This window comes from Frieseomelitta varia, unplaced genomic scaffold (assembly GCF_011392965.1).
Source record: "Frieseomelitta varia isolate USP_RPSP 00005682 unplaced genomic scaffold, Fvar_1.2 scaffold_152, whole genome shotgun sequence".
Lineage (NCBI taxonomy): Eukaryota > Metazoa > Arthropoda > Insecta > Hymenoptera > Apidae > Frieseomelitta > Frieseomelitta varia.
In genome coordinates this window covers 384,519-408,450 of record NW_025109217.1, presented here as the reverse complement: position 1 = coordinate 408,450, position 23,932 = coordinate 384,519, and the positions used below count along the sequence as shown (strand labels likewise).

The 23,932-nt window shown below is 37.7% G+C and overlaps 1 protein-coding gene and 1 long non-coding RNA gene across 5 annotated transcripts in view; one reads left to right on the top strand and one right to left on the bottom strand.

Moving 5' to 3' along the window:
* The window catches only part of LOC122535538 (mucin-17-like), a 236,699-nt gene extending 217,833 nt beyond the window's left edge, over nucleotides 1–18,866 (bottom strand). The window contains exon 1 of one of the 3 annotated variants that reach the window (XM_043667187.1): nucleotides 18,072–18,866. In XM_043667187.1, coding sequence (XP_043523122.1) covers nucleotides 18,072–18,219 — 148 coding nt within the window. In that variant the 5' untranslated portion in view covers nucleotides 18,220–18,866. The remainder of the gene's footprint in view (nucleotides 1–18,071) is intronic. The other 2 variants (XM_043667177.1, XM_043667169.1) reach the window with 2 other exon arrangements.
* Nucleotides 18,867–19,005: 139 nt separating this feature from the next.
* On the top strand, nucleotides 19,006–22,629 carry LOC122535596. 2 transcript variants are annotated; one of them, XR_006308217.1, is made up of 4 exons: nucleotides 19,006–19,074; nucleotides 20,902–21,075; nucleotides 21,787–21,951; nucleotides 22,166–22,629. It is a non-coding gene; the product is annotated as an uncharacterized LOC122535596 (long non-coding RNA). The 2 variants fall into 2 exon arrangements; XR_006308216.1 differs by lacking the exon at nucleotides 19,006–19,074 and having other exon boundaries at nucleotides 20,810–21,075.
* The last annotated feature ends 1,303 nt before the right edge of the window (nucleotides 22,630–23,932 follow it).

The following is a 23,932-nucleotide window of genomic DNA, read 5'->3' as shown; positions in this document are numbered from 1 at the left end:
GGGAACGTTCCGTGCTCGGGCTGGAGATCCGACGAGGACGTTCATTGATAAAACGACGGAGGCTTTCCTTTTGCCGGCGCGAATTAATTAAGACGATCGATGCGTCCCGACGACCGGCACCCTCGCGATACGTAAGAGCCCGTGGGTTGGTTAAGCGTGCCGTCCTGCGTGCCTCCGGCCTTCGTCCTCTTATCTGGATCTTCGTGAAATGCGACGTGCGCGGTGTCTCCGGCGTCCGATGACCGATCGCCAGGATTTACGCGGTTCGTTAAATTAAATTACGCCGACTTGTCTCTCCGCGCGGGCTTGCCTATCGCCGATGGAACAAGTTACACATCCACGCTGGCCCGGCTATCGCGTAAATCAACAACACTTTCGGATAACACTACGTCGTTAAATATACACCAATATGCTACGAGAGGAGCAATTTCGGAGGAAGGAAGAAGAAAGAAAAGGTAGTAGGGTTTGTGGAGAAGGAGGAGGAAACGTGATGCACTCCGTTTTGGATGAATGTCGAAAGACAAAGACTGGAAGGAGGAAGGAAGACTGGATACTATGAGAAGGGTAACTCAGGAGAGAAGGTTTCAAGTGCAATTAATACTTTCATAGATTGACTTTCAAAAGATATTTTCAAGGGAGGGGAAAAGTCAAGTGAGGAAAAAGAACGGAATAGAGAGGGTGAAGAGGAGCAGTGAGAATTATTAGAAAATATTAGGATAAGTTACAAACAAAAGTAAACCAAATCAGAGATTGTATATATATTGGTATTAGGATTTTTGCAAACTAGGGATTCAATGTTACTTTTAGGGATAAGCATATCGCTGTTATGGAGTATGAATTTTAGGGTTACTCTTGTGCCTGCAATGTATTTTTAATATAGCTACCCTTAGGTATGTGTGAAAGCAGTGATAATAGGTTTAGAATTAAGACTCTGAATATTGTTGAAGACTGGAAGTCATCCAAAGCCGAAAGGTACGGATTAATTAAATTTCAATAAATAAATAATAAAAATAAAATATATACCAATATATTGACACGATATTAGCAAACGTTCAACGTAGGACAGATAGAAAGTCTAAAAAATAAATTCTGAAAGCTGAGTGTTATCCTCGAATATCTATCTTTCAGAATATTTGTCGTAATTGTAATGTTCTATTGGTTACTGTCTTTAGGCAGTATAAAAAGAAGTCTACGTCTCTTGGCTAATTTTTGAAATGACTAAAACTTTGCGCCATCTTCTGCTAAAAACCATGTGAAAGGAGAAAGGAATTCTAGAAACAAAGAACCATTGCTATGCGAATTTCAATGTCAGACGACCTTGGGTCGATCAGAGTTGAAACACGACGTGAATTTAACAAAGAACGAATAATCGTCGGCATTTTAAAGCGTATCACGGGCAATGACTATTATCTGTCAACAGAGACTGGCGGGAAACGTACAGACTTTCACGAATCCGCGATAGTTCAAGTTCTACAGCCGACTCGAACGAGAGATTGGTTCAACTTACATTGGTTCGTGCAATTACTTTTAGCGTCTATAACTTTTAGCTTGTACGATGACGCGTGTAATATCCACGTAAAAAGCTAGTTTCCTCGAGTAACCGGGCAAAGTACAGTTGAAAGTATGGAGGTTGTAATACGTCGGACTCGTAAAACAGAAATTATTAAGTGGTTCGTAAAGACGAGACTCACCTTCGCGGTCAACATTCGAGAGATAAAACCCTCGGTTTCCAGCCGAGACTTTCGAAACTCGAATTAATATCAACAAATGATTATTGACGATCTTGCACAGCGACCTTGTAACGTTGCTTGGATATTTGTTAAAAAATAGGGAAGAAATATAGCTGAGTAACGTTTGACAAATATAATATCGAGAGGATATGAAGGTGAACGTGATATTTATGTGAGAAATAAGTCGAGTCACGAAAGTGTATAAAAAAGACCAACTATATTAGGTTAGTAGAGCAGTCGTTGGAAAATAGATGAAAAGGTATATTGCTAGAATTCGTTCCAGTTCTCCACTCCATCATCGGACGTTGCTGCATCATCGTCATTTAACAAGACGTCGATATACCAGCTCTGCAGGAAACTGTGCAGCAGACACTTGGAAATCTGCGATTTGTCCTCGTCGTATCTTAGTTTTCGTTTTACGAATGAAATAATCGACAGATGTAAAACTCAACCATTCTCAATCTTGATATATTTGTAAAGACTGCTAGTTACGTTTGGCCTACTTTACTACCTAATTAACTAAAATCTAAACGTAGTTAGAAACTCTGTAGAAAATGACTCAAGCACAGAGTCAAAGTGTGACAAGGTGTCCAGTTAATTAATTTACAACATTAAGCGACATGTTCGCCTGCGATTAATTCTCGATGTATCATCTGGTATCACCCATAAATCACAGTGGTGTGCGCAAGTCAATAAGCTACACATTTGAATCTGTATCAACATGCCAACATTCCTCAATATTTAAAAAAAAAAACTCTGTAACTTATTCTTGTCGAACGAGATTGAAAAATGTGTTACACCTAAATTATCGTTAACTTTCAATTGTCGTTGTTTGATTCGTTAAATTATTTCCCGACTAGACTATCACCCTTGAAGAAAAAAAAAAAAAGAAGAAGAAGAAACAGCGACTATTAACGAATAAACCTCTCCGAAGGCAGAACTGCAATAACCTCATTTTCCAAAAGCGTGACGAGGAGGCATGCGCGGATGTCGAAACGAAATATTTAATGACGGTGCTGGGTACGCGATGACACAATTGCACATACAATTAGCTGCAACGGCGACCCAGCGATGGTCAACCATGCCGATGAACGTTCGAGTGGTGAAAATGCCCGCGGAAAAGCCGTTCTTTAAACGACGGTTTCTCGGTAGCGTGGCCACCGAGCCATCGAACCGAACGACGCTGAGGAAAATTGCAGAAAATCGTGTTTTCATACGAAACACACGAAACGTAACGAACGAACAGTCGGTTCCAGGGGCCTGGCAACGCTTTTTTACCTCGTGAAACGATAATAAGCCGCCGCGACAGCGTTTTCGACTTGCGTAAATGCTCATTGAGCGGCATTTTACCTCGCTTCCACGATCCTCGTAAATAGCACGTGCAATGACCGCAATGCCGCTCGCGGAGGGAAACTTTCGGTCGGTACGCTACTACGTGTAAAACACACTCGCGTTTCACGCAATAGAATGACGAAATTAATCGTTTTTAACATGGACAGTTGGGAACCTGATGAGAAATCTTCTTACATTGACTGCAAGTATATTTGAAAATTACAAGTACGTGTGTGTGTGTGTGTGTGTGTACGTGTAAAACGTGACAAGTCAGATTTTCGATAATTTCACTGTCATATTTTTATATCTTCATAATTGTGTGGACCATTTGTCGCTTCTTTAATTAGCTATTACTATTTTTATATTTATATTTTCATATTTTTATATTAATACTTTTATATTTATGGTTTATATTTATATTTTTATATTTTCACAATTGTGTGGACTATTTGTCGCTTCTTTAATTAGCTATTACTATTCTTATATTTATATTTTCATATTTTTATATTTATGGTTTATATTTATATTTTTATACTTTCATAATTATGTGGACAATTTGTCGCTTCTTTAATTAGCTATTACTATTTTTATATTTATATTTTCATATTTTTATAATTCTGTGGACCATTTGTCGCTTCTCTAATTAGCTATTTTACCACCAACGTAATAAAATACAGCGCTAGCAGAAGTTGTTCAAATGTTCAAAGCACGAACGTCGAACGTTTGAAAAGAGAGGTTGAAGAGGTCGGAATCGATATCAAGATCTTTATTAACAGCATCGCGTGCAGAGATTCTCGCGAAAAAAAAAAAAGAAAAGCGGCTTGCCACTCGCATCTTCATTAGAGGGCGGCGGCGCGCGACGCATCGCAATCGTTACGGTTTACGAGCATTAAGAAAATACATTAACGCGGACTCGTGCGTCTATAAACGCACGGCTCTCTGATGGACGTTGCACCGAGAGCTTTCTCGTTCGTTCTCTCCCGCGATCGTTAAACGGCACATCCCCGCGAGACCATGGACATCTTCAGACAATCGCCTAATCTCCTTGCATAAACCTTATTCAGATTGTACGTATAAAATTATCTTCGTTCTTCTCTTTTTTTTTTTTATTTTTTATTTTCATCATTTAGAGTCGCATCAATCATTTGTGTGAGTTGTTAGCGTGTGACTTGAAACTAAAGCTTACAATTATTTATTATTTTATTATTATTTATTACATAGGCCAGGCTGTTGTAGAAGGTGTATCAATTTTAGGATCGATTCTTTATCCTTTATATCGTCGTTCAGACGATCAAGGGCTTATGTTTCAGTTGATGTCTATTCACAATGTATTTTGTTGTATTAAATTTTGTATTAAATGTATTAAATTTTGCAGAAATCACAAATTGAAGAATCTTCTTTGTCGAGGAGATACTGATGGGTGAGTTTTGTATGGTTCTTGAGATTACAACTTGGTCGTGTCTTGGCAGAAAACGAGCAATTGTCTTGTTTAAAAAAATCACTTTCAATGGTTGTTAGCTACGGTTTACAAGAGAATCTCTATTTTTTTTTTTGTTCCCAGTTTCCTTTTGATTTTCTATTTTACGCTGAGAAGCGTTCTTCGTCCGAAAAACATCCCCTTCACGATCACTCGAAATTCCATTTACGTTTACGCCTATAGAATTCCACAATTGCACCGCTCACTTACGTATACTCGCGTCAAACGTCAGCATCAGTCCAAATACCGCGCGGCACCCACGTTCTGCGAAGACATTATCGTCCATAAAAGCCCGAGAATGAACAGGTCCACAACAGGCAGGCATCGTAAGCGCGCACGCGATCCTATCTACATTCCCGAGCACGCATCTCCGCCACGGAGACCGCGTACGAAGTTTTGACGTGATAAAAGCACTGCACGAAGACCGAACGCAATCGCAGGTTATCTGAAATGAGCGGTCGCATTCGAACTGTGAGAGCTGCACCGAGCGATCGACAAGTTCGGACAAGTAGTATCGAGCTTTTTGCTCGAATCCGTCTTGATCGATGGGTTGATCGATGCTCTCGAACCGTCGCTACTATATAGTTACATCCGGCGCTATCGACTCGACGCTGGCAAGCACAACCACTTAGCTGTGGTGACGTTTTTAAAAATACGTACATATGTATTTTATTGTTTAATTAATATTAATTATTATTATTGTTATAAATTAAATATTAAATATTATATTATTACAACTTATAATTAATAATAATTAATATTAATAGCAGTATGTACAAATATTAATACATTTATTATTATTATTAATTATTATTAATACAAATATTAATAATAATTAATATTAATTGTTATTTTTGTTATAAATTATAAATATTATATTATTATAAGTATAGTTAATAATAATTAATATTATAATAGCAGTATGTATTAATATTAATAATAATTAATAAAATAAGTATAATTAATAATAACTAATATTAATAGCAAGAAAATATTTGGAAATGGTGTAAAAAGTACTGGTCGAGTGTAGTTTCAAATTATTCTACAGTGTCTAAATACAGTGTCTGAATCTACTTTATTTAGTAGAACCACAAAAAATTTAATTCGAGTAATAAGTCGTCATTACTTTTCTCACATGACAAGTATACTCGTCGTTACACGAAAAATTGCCATTTCTTTCGTACCCGTCATTCAGAGCTAAAAGGTTCAGTGATCGTTGCTCGCGATGGATCGAGACTACCGCGAGAAAAGAAACTCCGAGGAAACGACTGCTGGAGCAAGACTGTTGCCTGATAATCCTGGCTCATGATGCAGAAAAACCACGGGGAAGAAAAAGAAAGAAGAAGAATCGGTGGATTACAAGCGCGCCGAGCCAGTTCCCGATTTCAAGTTCGAGTTCGATCGCACGGTGGATTCTGAGAAACACGCCGGTGTCGCGGCAATTTTTCATCCGGCGTTCCCTTGGAAACCTGTTTAGAGCCGCCGCGATTATAGCTACGTGTACCGCGGCTGTCGTGCGACTATCCGCTCTGGGAAATTGCCGATATTCTGATTAAAACGGGGCAGAACACGCCGCGTGCTGCGTTCGAGCAACGTGCTCCGATGGGAGCATGTAGATCGCGGTCGGACGCGAAATACTCGGGGAGCGGCAGCTTTTTTCGAAATCTCGAGAAGCTGGCAATTACTCTTCCGAGAAAAATAGTCGCGCAGTTATCGTTCTTTCGCAACAGTTTCGTTCAGAAACTGTACGCACGTGTGAATGATTTCTATGACTTGGCAATTTCTACCTTTGTGAAAAACGTCTTTGAATATTGTGAAATTACGCGTCGAAGAGGGAAGAGTCGTTTAAATAATCGTATTGTGCTCGAAGACAAAGAGTCGCTATCTTAGAGGAGCATCTCCCTCTTACGCTTTCTCGTTCACAGCGACGTTTCTTCATTTTTCTCTCGGACGACGTACAAAACATTAAAAGAACAACGTAACAAGTTTCAAAATAACGTTGGCGCGTTAACCGGCTAATTATTACGTCACGCAATAAAAATGTCTGTTAGATTGGCGCAACGTGTATATTTCGAGGTTTCGATGAAGTTTCCCTCTTGAAGCTTTCCCGCTTAATACGATTCGATTGTACGCGTTGAAGATAAATTGCGTAAATACGAGAATACGGTGAAAGAATGTAGCAGCGAAATATACAGAGACTGAATTATGTTTACAAAGTAAAACTTCTAGATTCCCACTGCTCTTTAAATCTCGTTCAATAAATTTTCCAAGAAGAACGAAGACCTCGCGAGCGTTTAAATAAATCATCGAATGCCTGAAAGCCATTCGTCGCTGCAGGCGTTCTATTATAGATATACTTTATGCCGCCAATATATTACAATTAACGCCGCCAGAAAAATTTTCAGTCAAACCTCACGCTCGTTACTGTTTCCTAATTTACCTTCAACGATATACGAGTTACACAAATCTGGATTTGATCGTACGAATCCTTGCAAATTCTTCTTGAAGAATTGACGCACGATACTTGCAATAAAAAGATCATCTTGATCGTCCTCGCGATAATAAAAAAAAAACAATAATTCAGGATATCTCCTAAATTATTCTACAACATTAATTCTAAATATCATCACGATTGAAAAACAGAAACATTATATGAAGAACATACTGTAAGAATATTACAAAAATATAATGGATAAATTACTGTGTATAGTTCGCGCTGTTACTCGACGGGAGAATCTGTTTTGTTCAACTTTGCCGCAAGTTCACGGAGAACAGCAGAATCGACGTATCTTATGGATGCTCATAAGAAAAAGGACCAGAGAAAAATCTATCACCTGACCGAACGCTTATTCGGAAAATAAAGCATCCACGAGAGAAGCAGGCTCGGCCTGGCTATCTCGACTGACCGAGCTGGTTGGTGTAATCATCGGAACCCCCCATATACCAACAACCACCTTCAACGGCAGGACATAACAAGAGGTAAGCCAACCAAGGGGGGGAATACCATGTAAGAGACTTTAATGCTTCGTATCACGAGAAAGAGAGATGTGCACGCGTGTGTATGCGCCAGAATATTTACGGGCCGAATGTTATCGCACGAATTTGAAGGGTTGTCACGATTAAGAAGGAGCATGGGATAAAAAGCAACGACACTCTGTACGATTGGATCTGAAGAAAAATGATGAAGTAAATACTTAGCTCGTACTTGTGTATTCGTATATATTGAATTAAAATAAATATATTGAATTGAATTAAAAAATTTTTGCTTACGTGGGCATTTTTGTGAATATATATATATAAATATAAAATATGTATATATATATATTTACAAATAATAAAAATATGTATATATATATATTTACTAATATGTATATATATATATTTACAAATAATAAAAATATGTATATATATATATATATATTTACAAAAATATCCACGTAAGTAAAAATTTTTCTTTAAAAATACTCTTTATCAAAATTACTTTCATTTACTGCATTTTCACATCAGGTATAAATACATTGAAAAATTGTAGTTAATTTACAAGTATATTATAAGAAATTTTCAACAGACTGATTAAAGTTGATGAATGGAATTACATGCAAATTCTATTGCAAATGAGCTCTATTATAAATTAAACTCTAAGAAGTCCAACCAAGGAGAATAAATTTATATGTGAGTCGTGAGAGAGCGGATGAACGCTGCGGGGGACTTCAACGAGCGCACAAGCAATATCGATCGCCAAGGATTATCGTTCGAAGAATTTCTTCCAAGTTGATCGACTAATTATTTTAAAACTCAATTCCGTGGGTGTCCGGACGTTCCACGAGGTAAATACAAATAACATTTTCCTCGTGCTAGACTCAGCTACCATCCGAGTCACGCCAGAAGCGTCAGGCGTGCGAATTTACAGAGACCACGCAACAAAGTGACCGACGCAAGAAAAGAAAAGAAAAGAAAAGAAAAGAAAAGAAAAGAAAGAAAAAGAAAAGAGGAACGAAAGAGGAAGAGATTTTACACGGCAGGCCGGATCCCGACAGAGGCGATTCCTCACCGTTGTCCAGCTCCGTAATGATGGATAATGACACAGGATGCGAGTGACCGGTATAAACCTGCGCGTATTCAGCAACAGGACGACGACGACGACGACGACGACGACGACGACGGTAACTCGTATCATATAAAATGGCGAGCGAGATAAAGCAGGTAAAAAGAGAGAAGGAGAGTGGCATCCGTTTACCACCGAGATTCTGCTTCACCTGTGCAGCTTATACGCGTCGTGTACTCGGCTACGCACGCTGCGTTACACAGTGAATGTTGAATTCAACCGCGCCTCATCCCCCAGATCCGGGCGTCCAACACAGATCCCCTAAGGAGGGCTCAATCTTTACAACGCGGCATGACACAACGCGTCTCGTGAGACCTGTTTCCCTTTGGAAAAATTCAACCTTTTATCTAAGTGGAAACGAAGCTTCACTCGAGATCTTACTTCGGAAACGATCCAGTTGTTTTCAAACGTCGTCGTATTCGTATGAATGTCACAGGAGAAAAACGTGACAAATTTTTATCGATTCTTTGGATTTTGACGTTATTCGATGATTAATGCGACAATGAAGATAATTAACTGTTAGATGCAAAGATATTGTTGCCAAGTTTTATAGAAGCTAAGTGATTTTTTGAAAATTCTGATAACAGGAGATTGATTCTTTAACGATGAATCTTAAGACGGCTTCCTGTAAAACTACGTATCGTCTTCGTCTTCGTTGTATTAAAATACAATTCTTCTAACAATAAATTTAAAATACCGTCTTTTAGTTAGTAGAAATAGAAATAGAAAACGAAGAAAGTTTATCGTAATTTTTCTATCAATTTCCTCGCTGAAAAGTCAATTCGATAACATGAAGACACGATGAAGAAAACGTTAGAACACGTTTATAATATACTACATTTATAATATCAAGTGTCTTTATTTCCTTGTTTTATTCTTAATGAACGAATCGCTGGCAAGCTATCGTTAGTATGTAACGTACCTTAATAAACAGACAGTAGTAGACACAGACGTTGCTGGGGGGTTTTAACGTTCGCCTAATCGTGGCCGTTTATTATCATTGATTTTATCACTTTTACTCTTAATTGCGACGACGAAGAGAAGTTCTTCGTTCGAATCACGAAATGATAACGTACGATCGCGATAAATTGCAACGTCCTGAGTTAAAAATGGAACGCAGGTGTGGACAATAAAGATTGCGTTACAGAAAATTTGATCGCGCGTTGCGAATAATCGATCGATATATTTCATGCATCGTCTCTGTTACGCACTTCGACTACATTTCTCGGTTCTCGACCACAAAAACTAGGCGTGAACAGTGATCGTGACGATCGATTGTAAACCGCGTTGCCGAATATAGAGAATCTAGCCTTTCAACTTGAAGTTTGGTATGTTATCTGTTGCATCTGACGCGCGTAGTATCGCGTGACTACAGGATGAATTCGATACTTTCATTCTTTTGACAAATAGCACTTCTATTCGCCGGTAATAAAATTTTTATCCTTACTCAAAATTATTTGTTAGATATTTATTGACTTTGATTATTACGTTAATCTTCGTGAATCGACTATATATTGTACTATTGCAGAACGTATTTATCCTACACGCCGTAAGTATCCAACAGTCCGCGTTCACATTCACCTCGCGCTCGAAGCTCGCAGCACCGCTCAATAACCATCATTTCACTTGATTACCTTTTTAATTGCCGCAACAACCATTTCTACAAGTCTCGTCTCTTTTAATCCTGCTGGTATCTGTTCGCCGTAACGATCATGATCAGAGACTCGAAGTATCGAACAACGCGAATCGTATAATATACTGTTTCATTCGGTTCGAGGCACAGACCCGACAGAGAAATAATTTGTAATTTAAGATCATTTCTCTAAATAACAGGCGGTGGTGTGAATTTACGTTCACGCAAAAAAGTTCCAATAATCCCGAAACGCTCGAAAATAATTGGAGAGTTACGGCGCCGCACTTTTCTATTTATCTTTCGCTACGTGTATCAGATATCATCTCGATCAGCAGCTGACTATAATGTGCCATTACACGGAGCACAAGCTCCACACCCTTTCCTCTGCGAATATCGAGCACCGTTGTGCCCGCGTTCACGTTCACTCGTATCCATGCAACAACAGCAACCGTGCACCCCAGTTCCACACCGATAATCGTCATTTTTTCTTCTCGGGTGCCATTTTAAACGGAACTGCCTCGAGAGAGTTTCTTGCCATTAAAATTTATTCCCCAGTGAAGTAAGCGCGGCGCTGCTTCGGAAATAGCAAACGTACGAGAAGAAGGAAAAAATAGGGAACCCTTTCGCCCATTGATTTAACGAATCCACGCACGATCCAACGATCGTCCCTTCCCCATAACGATGCATGCGTCTCTCCAACTCGAGGAGCTATGACGGCAGAACGTTGGCAGTGTGTACGCGCCAGCGCCATTGTACTGTCAACGCTGGCAAAATCTGCAACAGCCCGGCAGCTGCAACCGGAGGGCTCCACCAGAACGTCAAAACGACGCGAGAAAAACCGCATTCCGCGTGCACGGGGCAGGCCGGCACACAATGAAGCGAAAAATATCACCGCGTACGATAATTACTGTCCGCGGGGCCGATTTATTGCCCGACGATGCCGAGAGAGGCGCGGTGCCAACGCCTTTTTCTCGCCAATCCTCGCGTTTTCACCGATCCGCGTTTCCCACTGCTCGTTTATTTACCAATTATACGCCGCGAGATGTTTTACTTTTTTTTTTTTTTTTTTTTTTTTTTTTTTCTTTACACGCCGCAGCTCGAAGCTCGGAAGCAACGTATAGTATAGTTATTTCCGTACGTTCGCTCACGGCAGAGCAATGCTACCGTGCACGGAGAATTTCAACAGGTGCGATTTATCACGAAGGTTGGATTCCTGTTTCAAGAGTTTAGTAACCTGTTACAGAGAAATTGATGCAGGAAGGAAGAGTGTTTTATTTTACTTTATTTTAATTTGTGGAGTCTTAGAGTGGTTACAAGTGAGAGATTGAACGAAGACAACATTCATAATGAATTATTGTTAAAAATATTGAAACACAAACTTTAATTTCTCATGTTGTTATCCTCTCGGTTTCTTTTTTTCGTTCTTTTATGTGACTGATAAATACCTATTTGGTTCTATTTTTTTTCTTTTTTTTTTTTGTAAAAAAATAGAATAGAATAATCTCTGAAAATGCAATAAATATCTGTCGTGTTCAGATCTTATCTTTGTCCAAATTGTTTAAAATCTTTGTGGAACAAAAAGGAAAGGTCATTAATTGCAGGAAAGAAAGCATCGAAACAAGCCGCAGTCCCGGTTCGGCAATAAAGCGATCTGAACTATTCATTGTTCCGTATAATAACAGGAGCGAAACGAACATGCCCGACGTAATGGGCGGACTTGTGCACCTTCGAGCAGAATGCAAAGCCGTATCTGTTCGGCAAGAAAGAAGTTGACAGAGTTAATATCTCTAATCGCGATCGGTGGCAAAATTGCATCCTTCGAGTCGCAAACGAGCGAACGGACCGTAGTTTGCTGACGACTCGTGTAATAAAACTCGATAAAAAAAAAAAAGAAAAAATGAGGGTCTCGTACAGAGAATACGTAAGAAAACCTCCCGATAATTCGGCTCGTTACTAAAACACACCGCGAAACGTGCCAGGTTTCTTCTCGCAGATTTAATTTCGCATCTCAATTTGCATAAAGCGATACGCGAGCAAGGTAAAAGGAAAAGTAGCAAAATTTACTCGATGTAAAACGTGCGAGTAACACGTGTATCGTCGCAAATAATTAACAGAACGACGCTGAATTCGAAATCTATTCGCGTTTTCAATGACATTGGGCATCACTATTCAAATGATGGACGATCCTCTTGGTAATTCCATTTACCATCAAGGTCATCCTTCGGGATTGTTTGCAAATGCGCATTCGTTTAAATAAAACGTACCTGTCAGACTAGTGTCTACCTACGTTCTATTCTGCACGGGATAATTGGTGAAATTTCACGTATACGGCGAAATAATTGGAGCAATGAAATGATAGAAAAAGAAAATACTGATAATGCGGGAGAACTGGTTCGCTGACCAACTTTCAATGGCAAGTTATGCATGATTTATTGCAACTTCGTTTAAATCTCGTTTGGATCGTATCGGTGTGGGCAACACAGACGCGTGGCAAAGCTGTCCATAGCCATATAGGCGAAACCTTGAAATCCTTGCATCGCATTACACGACCATACGCGTAACACGTGTGGAAAGCAATACGCAACACTTTAAGAAACATACCGCGACCGTGACAACTATTATCCTTAAGATTGCGCGTGCACCAGCAAATAATTATTGAATTTTTCTAACCAGATCGTGTTACAACATGATAGTACGATGTAACGATCATTCACGGCCGTGGTTGAAACTAAATTTCTTTTTCAGACGAGATCGCATACATATTGCATGGTTTCCTTGCTTTCTATAAATTTATACATTTCCGCTCACAATCAGACGTCTTAAGACATTTCCTATTTTCTAATAAAATTTGGTACGGATTGTGTATTCTGAATTATATACAATATCTAATTTCGTTCAATTATAGAGCTAATGTAATAGTTGACCTCAAACTTCTGAATACAGGTGTAACTCTTTTTAAAATTTGATTGATATTTTTAAAAGTTGTATCCTTTAACACACAAATATGATACTATAAAACGTGCGATCGTTCATGGTTAAAACTAAATTCCTTTCTCCGCCACTTACGGAATACTTGCAGTCCTATAACTATATTTTTGCAAGTGACTCGAAGGATGTTAAAAATCTCCGAGATTTAAATAACCAAATAATAAACCAGAGAATAACGGATCACATGTTTGTTCCATGACACTGTATCTGCAAATTCAAGAAGAATCATCGAACGCGGTGGAGTTAATCTTAATTAAATCTAACATCTCCAATCATCTAACACTGCGTGTACATTAATCTTCGAGGCTTCCTAGAGTCCAACACGAAACCTGCTCTTTTATCCTATTTTCCTTCTCGCCTGCAACTAGCATACACACAGTGAAAGTAGATAAGAAGTCCGTTCACGATCTTACACGTAGAATGCCCTTATCTAAACGCACAGAACGTTCTTATGCGCTGTATTGCACGGTGCTTCCTTCGCACTTTATTTCCTGTGCTTGCACGAGCGCTTACATCTTGCAGATAAGAATAAGTGAAGAGCAAGACGAATCAGATTGGGAATTAACTAGATTACGTAAATGAACGTCGAATGGGATTAACTTTTTAAAAAGAGAAATAGTTTACTGCAGCGATCGCATTAAATTTTACAAAGTCGTAGGATCTGAATGTGGAAAAAGATAATGACAGAAGAATGTCAAGCAGATCCTTGAAATTTTACTTTACAGTCTCTGCAAAGTCGTCTTGCAAGCTGATTGAAAAAAAATGCAAACGACGAATAATTTGAAAAAAAAATGCCTCGAAGCAATTTTGTCTAAACACTTGAAAAACTTCTCAATATTTCATTCGACAATTCGTTCCAGCGCATTGTACGTTATTTAAGACCGAATCGCGTTGACGTTTCGCATAACGACGCAACAAATTTCGTTGTTGGCAACACGAATCGTACCGTACGCGTACGCAAAATGAAAATTAATTGTAACACAGCGGGCAACTGTCACGAACGAAGAGAGCAGTCGCACGTTACTGTTGTTCCATACGCTTAAAGTACCGAGTGATTTATTAACGAACTCGTCGCCGAATCGTAAATAACGCTAACGAATCTTAAACGCTATATCGTTAAACAAACGCTCGGCGCGCATCGTATACGGTTGACCCATTGCATTGGCAGGATTCGCATGATTCCACAGCTCTTAACAACAGGCCCAACACGTACGCGAGACATTCGTACCAAGGTTGAAAAAGAACTCTACGCTGCCAGCACGTTTTACGTTCGGCGCATGCATATGCATCAGGTGATGCCAAACACTGTCGCACGTACTAAAGTAACTCGCAACGTTTGATTCGCTTATCCGGCAAAAATCACGGCTATGTTTCATTAATAGCGAGTTAATTATATAAAGACAGTCGTGTTAAACGAGCCATAATTATGTCTGACGATCCTGTTATTCAACTTTTTAAACGACCGTTTTCTATTTTGTAATTTGCGTGACGTTGACGACGAATCAAAAGGAAGGTCTTTGTAAAATTTTCATACGAAACAGGGGGGAAATTCTCGTAAAGATAACGACGTCGTCAGATACATAAGTGGAAATTAGCAACGACAGGAGACGGACATAAGCATAGCTTTGCCTTATTAAATTAAAAAAAGGCTGTTTGTTCGCGATCACTCGGTTAGAATGTCTCTGAATCAATTTCGCTTTATCACGGTTTCAACACGTCCAGATTACACCATATCCTGTATTGTTTCACACCGGCAGTAGCGCGTGTACACGAAGAGCCTTAAGCGGAGAATTTTGACTCAGTTATCCAGGTTTGATCCAGGCGCGATCGGAGAACCAGCGAGAGTGTGCACGCGTTTGTCGGGCAAAAGTAGCTCGATGTCGAATTCTATTTGACTTTTGTACGTCGATGGAAAGCGCGATCGCGCGAGTTAATTTGCACGCACAGTTAGACGCTCCTTTGAGAGTTCATCGAGTTGGCACATGGCACCTCCCTCGACACGCGCAGAAACGCATTTCCGCCTTTCTAAGCGAATGCAAATTAGGCGAACGCGATTAAACGTCAATGGACGTGGTCCAACGACGAGCGATAACCATCTACAAATTCTTTTGCAGCGTGGGAAATTTTTCTAGACTCTAGCTGAACGCATTAGTCACCGTTGATTCTTTGTGAAATAGTCAGACAACTATTGTATAATAAAACAGCTTGTTGGAATGAGAGATTTTAGTAGTAAAATATTTGTATATAAAATAATTAAAAAGTTAAATTACAAATTAGGTACATGTACTGCATATACATACAGGGACTCACGAAAGTATTTGGAAACTTATAGAAAGTTTTTATGGATATATCATGAAAGATATATTGTCATATATCACACGATTATATTCATCAAATTTGAAACGAACTTGAAATTTATTTCAACATTGAGTAAAATGAAAGTTGATAATGAAAATTTAGATATTTGTGGAATGCAAGAAGAATATAAGTATATTTAAAGAAATTTCGTCTGAATGATGCAGATGTAATAAGAAGCTTATATATATATATATAAAACGAAGTGAAGACGGTGGCATAGTGGCTCTCCATATAATGCACACAATTAAAAATAAGCAGCGAAACGATCGATCGAGGAATTTCGCTAAATAATTTAAACCACTGCAACGGATGTTATCTCGGTACCAGTCACTTCGACATAATCTATCGACACAACGAGAACAAAATAGTCAATCCTAGTGCAGAGACTGTGCATTCTTAAAAATTCATTCCCCTTTTGCACTAAATTATGAGCAAGAAATTCATACAAATTGAAATCCATTCAGCCATGATTTTTTATCGAGTTTTTTCCAGTGCCTTGAATTTAAAATTTTACCAAGACTTTGTTATATTATTCGGAAATAAGAATGGAATAAATTATTAATTTTAATTAAAAATTTCGAATAAAAATTTAACTACAAGTATTTGAGTGAAATAAAATTAAACTACAAATATTTAGATAACATATTCAATTTCTAATTAAAATTTAAGTGCAAGTATCTAAATGGTAATATGTATTTGGAGGTTAATACCAGGAATTATGCTAAGAATAGCAGATTATAGTTCCTAATAATAGCTCTCTAGGTGTTCCCTAATGTGCATGGCAAATTCATGACTGTTTCATTGTTTCTATTTATAAATAACAGCACCGGATCAAACACGGAGGCGTGTGAAAATATTCGACGAAGGTACAATTTCAACGCGAATTTCAACCGCATAGAAACCAAAGGAAAAATGAAATTTTCCCCGTGAAAAGTAGGCGTACGTTAGAAGATTACTTTGGAGAGGCACAAGGCCTTAGTCGGCGAACGTATAATACTTTCACAGAGGCGTTAGAGCAAAGGTCATTCTTCCCCGGCAAAACCGAGACGAGTAACAAAGTTCAAGCATTCACCGTCATACTGTTGATTTCGAGAGAGTGCAATTGCCATACCGTAAAAAAGAAAACATTTACAAACATTATTGATTTATCATTTCATTTTATAACGAGATCTTTTCGAAGTAATGAATCAGCGTTAGCGAATTAAATAAAATCATTTTCTATAGCAATTATAAAATATTGTGTGGAATATTGAAAATAAATACACAGTTTACAAAGTAGTACATGCAATTAACATTGCTAATTTTCCTCATAGTAAGGTCATACGTTTTAAAGAGACATCGTGACACACATTGTGCAGTAAACATAAACGATACTTTCGATGATTTAAATGAACAGTGACATTCAATGCAAATCGTGATATGTGTATAATCATTCCCGAGAGGGCGTCGCCGTTTGAGTACGTAAAACGAAAAATATAAATCGAATTTTGTAAATGGAGTACATAAAACTTGAGGACGAGTCATAACTAAAATTAGTTACGTATTGATATGTAAAAACATGTTAAAAAAATTCTGTCTCATAAATCATTTAAAACTGATAAAATTTGTGAATTTAGATATTGCTGAAATTTTTGTTCATTCTGTGTAACTAAAAAATATTAGATTTTATCTATATAGTGACTACAAAAAGTATTGGCACAGTGTTGTATTTATTGTAGCATTTATATATCAATTTGGGACCAATTTCATGTCATTTCATAATACTTAGTTTCATATGGCTACAAAAATTTGATATTATGTAAATGAAAAATTTGATTAAGAAGATGTTTGATTTGAAAATAAAGGTATATAATATTATAATATTCTCCACAACTATTATATATATATATATATATATATATATATATATATATATTTGGTATACACCAAATTTAAATTTGAATATTATAAAGATATTTCCTACAATGTACTCAAAATTTGAGGATTGTTAAGATTTTCTTTAACTCATTTTTTAGAGATAACTTATATTCTTATAATTATACCTATAATGGTATATATATACCTACTTTACACACACAAAATATATATATGTGTGTGTGTGTGTAAAATAGGTATGTATATATACCATTATAGGTATATATAATTATAAGAACATAAGTTATCTCTAAGAAAAGAGTTAAAGAAAACCTTGACAATATTTAAATTTTGTGTACACCGTAGAAAATATCTTGATAATATTCAAATTTAAATTTGTTGTATACACATAATCATACAAGTATAGGTTATACTCTAGAAAACCAGCTGAAGAAAATCTTGACAATGCTCAAAGTTTGAGTATATTAATAAATCATCGCAGAAAAAGAGAGTACATTTGCAAAGCTTCATGGATAAATCAAATCAATGGAAAAAAAGAAATGAAAGGAAACAAGCATAAATCGTCAGACTGACCTGTATTGACGCGGTGCCGGGCGTTGGTCTCGTTCGCCGGAAGAAGGTCGTCGTACTCCAGTGTCGTCACGTCCTTCGTATGAACCAACACAATTACGCAGGTGACCAGCATCAACACCATCGTCACCACCGATCGATTGACCATCATTTTGATCGAGGAAATATGCGCTTATCGGCCGCGAAAAATCCGTCGCGCGACACACAGGACACGCCGTTCGATCACATTTTTACAAACCGCGAGAGTCGACGCTTTGAAAACGAAAGCTCGAAATTATCGAGCGCTCGAAGCGGGAAGTTCGAATGCCGGAATCGTGTACCGGACGTCGATCCTCGCATATTATTCAAATCCAGGTAAATACGGTTACGGACAGACGAAGAAACGGTTACGAGACACGAATTCGTTACGATGCGCGCGTCACTCCCGCGCATTTCAATTTCGTACGGCGTTAAGTTAGCCCTTGGAGGGCGCGGATTCGATACATGCGCAGATCGAACGAACTGTCATAATTACTGCGCAAGGGGGGCGCAGGCAGGAGCCCGCGTGCGAAACGAGTGCACCGTTCACGGATGAGAAACTCGAGGTCGGTGAAACTTCGCGAATCCTCTTCGTCCGGTCTCGTACTCTCGATTCGTGTGTCACACGAAGGGCTGTCAGTCAGTGGACATTACACGTTTGTCGACTGTCACTCGCGTACACGTAATTGAATGCGGTCTACACGGACACGAAAATAAAAAGGATTATCCGCGACGGCGCGTGCTACCTGTTTTAAAAGAAGTGTGCGCTTGCTGCACGAGTCCATGCTGCACTGCTAGGCACAAGTCAGGTGTTTCAAGCAGCCGCCACGCTACGTTCACGCCATCTGTCCACCAATCACCGAACACTTGGCATCGCGCGTAAACCACTGCCGCGCTTTTCACGCGCACGTTCCTTACGTCTCTGCGTCACGTGGCCATTTGACTTCATTCATGGAGACAGGTCCTTTTATACGACGAGTGTGTACGCGTATCAACCGGCTGCGTAGGTATGCATCGTTCTTAACTCTTTCTCTTTCTCTTCCATTGCTGTATGTAACACGGCTTCTGTACATAACACAGAGTAGGAATTAAATCGTTACTTTATTATCGATTTTCTCGCGATGTAACGACCTGCTATCGAAATTTCACTCGTTCGATATGAATCGAACCTTGAAGGTCCTTCGATAAAAATGCACGCAGTCCAACGAATGTTTTTACCAATCGTCGCGGGTAATCGAAACGCAAGTAATTCAAAAAAAACCGAATTTATAATCGAATACATAATTTAAAAGGTCAATATGTATTCTATTCTCTAGATGCACTTGTGACTTAACTTCAACCTAAAATTGATGTGGTGGTCATTTCGTCAAGTAAACGGTGTGGCGATAAATCTCCAGAGTTCTTCCAAAGTGCTTAAAAATTTTCAGACACACGCAACATTTTATAGCAGCTATTTTGCAAATTGCCATCAAAGTAAAAATTACTTTGGGACAAACTGTGATAAATTCTAAATCATTTGCGGATAAAAATTAACTTTGACCGTACCAAACGCATATCTTCTCTTTTATAATTACTAAACTTGAAACATGGCGCGTAAATATTGCTTAACACCGGCATATCGGTCGCCGCTTCTAAATAGTTTCCTGCATGAAAGCGATTCGTTTGTTACCTACATTTCCCTATCGGCGGCAATTTCTCACCGTCTCTCTCTCCCTCTCCCTCTCTCTCTCTCTCTCTCTCTCTCTCTCTCTCTCTCTCTCTCTCTGTCTCTCCCTCCTTCTCTCTTCATCCCCGACTTTAGCAAGGCAAAATCACGCGTCGCAGTCACGTAAGCGCGGCCTCTTCGCGAAGAGGCTTCGGTCTACCGGTATTTAATTAAGCCCAGTCATTCGAATAAAAAAGGTACAGGAAGCGATGGGTTTCGAGTACGCGGAGCAGCGGACCGTAGTTCGAGCCCCGTTACGGGACAGATGCATTGGCGTAATCCCGATCGATCGGCCAATGTCCTTTGCACGACGAATGTCCGCGTATCGCGGCGCCTCCACGCCGTTGCAGAATGCCGGTGCAACTTCTCGCCGGTATTCCGCAGGGATCGCGAACCGCGTCGACCTTAAAAATTATCGACACGAGACCCGAGAGTAATGGTCAGAGCATAACACAGGCTTTGTCTTCGTCGCGCGTCCCCCTTTTTCACTTTATCTCGCTCTGTCTGTCCACCAGGAAAGGCAAACGATCCGTGTTGTTTTTCAGCCTGACAAGGAAACAGACGGTCGATGCACTTCCAATCGCAGGCCGATCACGATTCGTAATCTTTGAGCGCACAGAGGCGATCAAGTCGAGTAATGTACATACCACAAGATTCGAATGGAGTTATTAGAACGAAAAAAAGATATAGTTGCCTCTGCTTGTTACGATTAATAGGCTGTGCAGTTTCAGCATGAACGTAGGGTAATGTGATTTGATGTGATAATTGTTTGCTCAATAAAATAAAATTTAGAAAATATGTAAAACAAAATGGGGAAATGAAGATCGTACTGATACGAGATCGTAAAACGCATCTTCCTTTTAATGAGCCACTGTTCAACTAGCTTCTCACATATGAAGAATTCACAATACTTTATTGTTCGGTCTCTGAAACAGTCATCTTGTATAGTATCCTCTTAATAGTCACTGCAACTTTAAAGTATCTTTCAGTGGAATTTTATCTAATTGCAATTGTAAAATTATTGTATTAATATTTGTTATATGTAATTAACGATAATTTAATATCATTCTATGTATGTGGAAGATATTTCACATTCAGTATAACTTTCAGATGTTCAAGAGGAAAGTCACGGTTGATGGATAATTCCGGTATAGAATCTAAACACTGCGCTACGTACCAACGAAATTCTTCTATGCTTCTTCATTTTAGTCGCTTCTTTTTTCAAGCCTCGGGGGACATATTCTCACGAAATCCGGTTCTACTGGTTTGGGGTTAGATACGAAGGTGAAGTTTAGCTGTGGTGGCCCGAGAAATCGGCACCTCTGTTGATTACTATACCGTAATGTTAGATTAGTTCGTTTATTGCGTATAAAAATAAACTACTAAACGTGCCAGATTAGACCATCGATTGAAACATCGTAAACGAATTCTAAATCACCACGTGTTCAAAAACTTGTTTATCAAAGTACATTTACAAATCTACAATTAAATTAGTAACGGAACATGAAAGATTCAAGATATGAATCATTCGGTGTAAACTAAAATTTACGTATCGCACTAATTCGTAAGGAAAATAAAGAAGAGCTTGTTAAAACGAAAGAAAAACGAATGAATAAGTATACTGAGAAATTCACCACATAGAATCTAATTAATTTAATTAGCTGAGGTCTATAGAAACTTCACAAATCAGTAATGAAAAAAAAGCGGGTAATTCTGACACTGTCATTCCGCAAAATCTAATCGTTATGATAAACAGTTTTCATTCATATAAATTCACAGTATCATTCCGAAATTTTATTTATGGTTGCAGCAAAGATAAAATTGATAATATGAATTTGACTGAAAATGATCTTTAATTAATTTATAAATTAATCTCTATTAATTTCATATAATTCCATTAGATAAAAATCGATCGTTTATCACTGATTAGAATCTCTTTTCCATTTTCACTTATTATGAATAAATAAAAGAACATCAGCAGCACTCACATTACAGGTTGTCACGTTTTCCAAGGAAATGATATTTATTACTTCAAATTGGTTACAAAATACATCATAATTCTCACATAATTTATGACTGTACCATAGTGTTGACGACGCAGCCCGCGAATACGTCTCTCTCATATAATATTACACACACGAGAGCAATACAAGAGACCAGGTGCATTTAAATATTCATACGCAATGCATCACAAACCATACATACACTCGAGTCTACGCAATGTATACAGAGTGCCTTTTTAATAGAATCTGTGATTGCTTTCTTTTTACCAATGTGCAATACATAACTTATATGAGTCAAAAATAATTTTAAATAATTAAATATGTGTATAATTAAATAATAATTAAATATTTTCTTTAATATGTAATTTCAGATTTGAAAAATTATATTTTTGAAAACATATATTACTAACAAGATCATAAAAAGTATTCCATAACGTTTGAAAATTAATATATTATATCCATGAAGTTACATATGATGAAAGCCAAAATATACAAATAAAAGATGTTTTTTAAAATTAATAAAGTAACAGTATGTGGCCAATATCAAAAGATAAATGTTTCACCCTGTATACAAAAATATCATGCAGTCAAACACCATCTCCAGTACAACAGGTTGTTAATTTTTCTCTGCAAGATCCACGGCGGTGGGCTTCATTAAAAATTGAACTGGTCAGAATATCAAAGAGAAGAATAAATTTAACACGTATGAGCCATTAATTAACGGGCCAATTGCCGATATTCTTATACAAGGCGGAGGTAATGTACGTAAAATCTGCTTCTAAAAAAAAATCTTCATAAATACACCGATTTGTTTGTCGTATATTTGTATGAGAAATAACACATGAAGTCTGTTTAAATATGGTAAAGTACAACCATATATTTACATAAAAATTTCCATAATTCATATACATTTGAAAAACTAAAGAACACAAGCAAAACCCAGTATATGTATATGTACACGGCAAACCGCAGTTCAAAGATATCGCAAGAAATGAAATATAGTTACTTATTATTTACTAACTAATTCTATCTATACCTAAACAATAATTTGAACATAATGATTTGTCTGTAACAATTATTAATACTTTTCAAACAAAGTTTCAGAATTGATACATGGGCATTTTTGGAAAGAATTCTTTTCATAAAGAAGTGGAAAGAATATAGCAAGACAAACAATTAACTCTACTACACACATACATTTACAGCTGCCAGGTTTCGCGAGCAATGAACTCATGGGAAGTACTCACTCGCATAGTGCCAAGATGTACTATGAATGTACATTACTATGTTAATACTTATAACGTCAAACTACCATACTATTGTTGCTTTATATTTTGTTAAAAATATAGTTTATTTCTATTATTTTCTATCAATTTAATTAAAGAGGGACAGAGATATGTTCTACTTTCTCCAATGTTACATTTATTTGAAACATACAACTTTAAAATATAGACTTACTTAAACACGTAACTGTTTCTATCTTGTGTTTCACAATCACCCTTTCTTATGCTAATACTATTCTTTCCTACATATTTCATTGTCAGCTCGTTGTATACATACTGAAATAACAAGTAAAGAATAAAAAATAATATAAAATAAATGTTCGAAGCTCGAATGTACTATTAAATATATTATTGAATAAATAAATTAATAAAAACCGTAATAACTTGTCAATTAATAAATTTCTTTAAAAATAAAAATGTTAATGCACGCGTAAATATATGTACGTACATCTAGGAAATATACTTTAATAAAGAATTCGCGAACAATGTGCAATAGAGTTCTGTATCAAACACATAGCTCGAGGAACTTTTTAAAAAAATTTTTTCTAGGCACGCACAATGTGCAGCAGATCGGCGAGGTAAGATACGAGTGGGAATACAGAAAGGAAGCCTCTATAACGGTATAAAATATAGTTGAACTGTTGCTTGCAAACAAGAAATGGAATACACAGTCTTTTTCCTCCGAGGACGATCTAGATTACGGAATACGCGCATTACAAAGGGGACCACAGATTATTTCCTCAGAATATATGTATATGCGCTTGGTAGAAGACATTTCCATACGACTTTGTTTCAGAAACTTGTTTTTCTGTTCCAACAATTGCATATGATATTATGTTGCAACGATGCCACAGA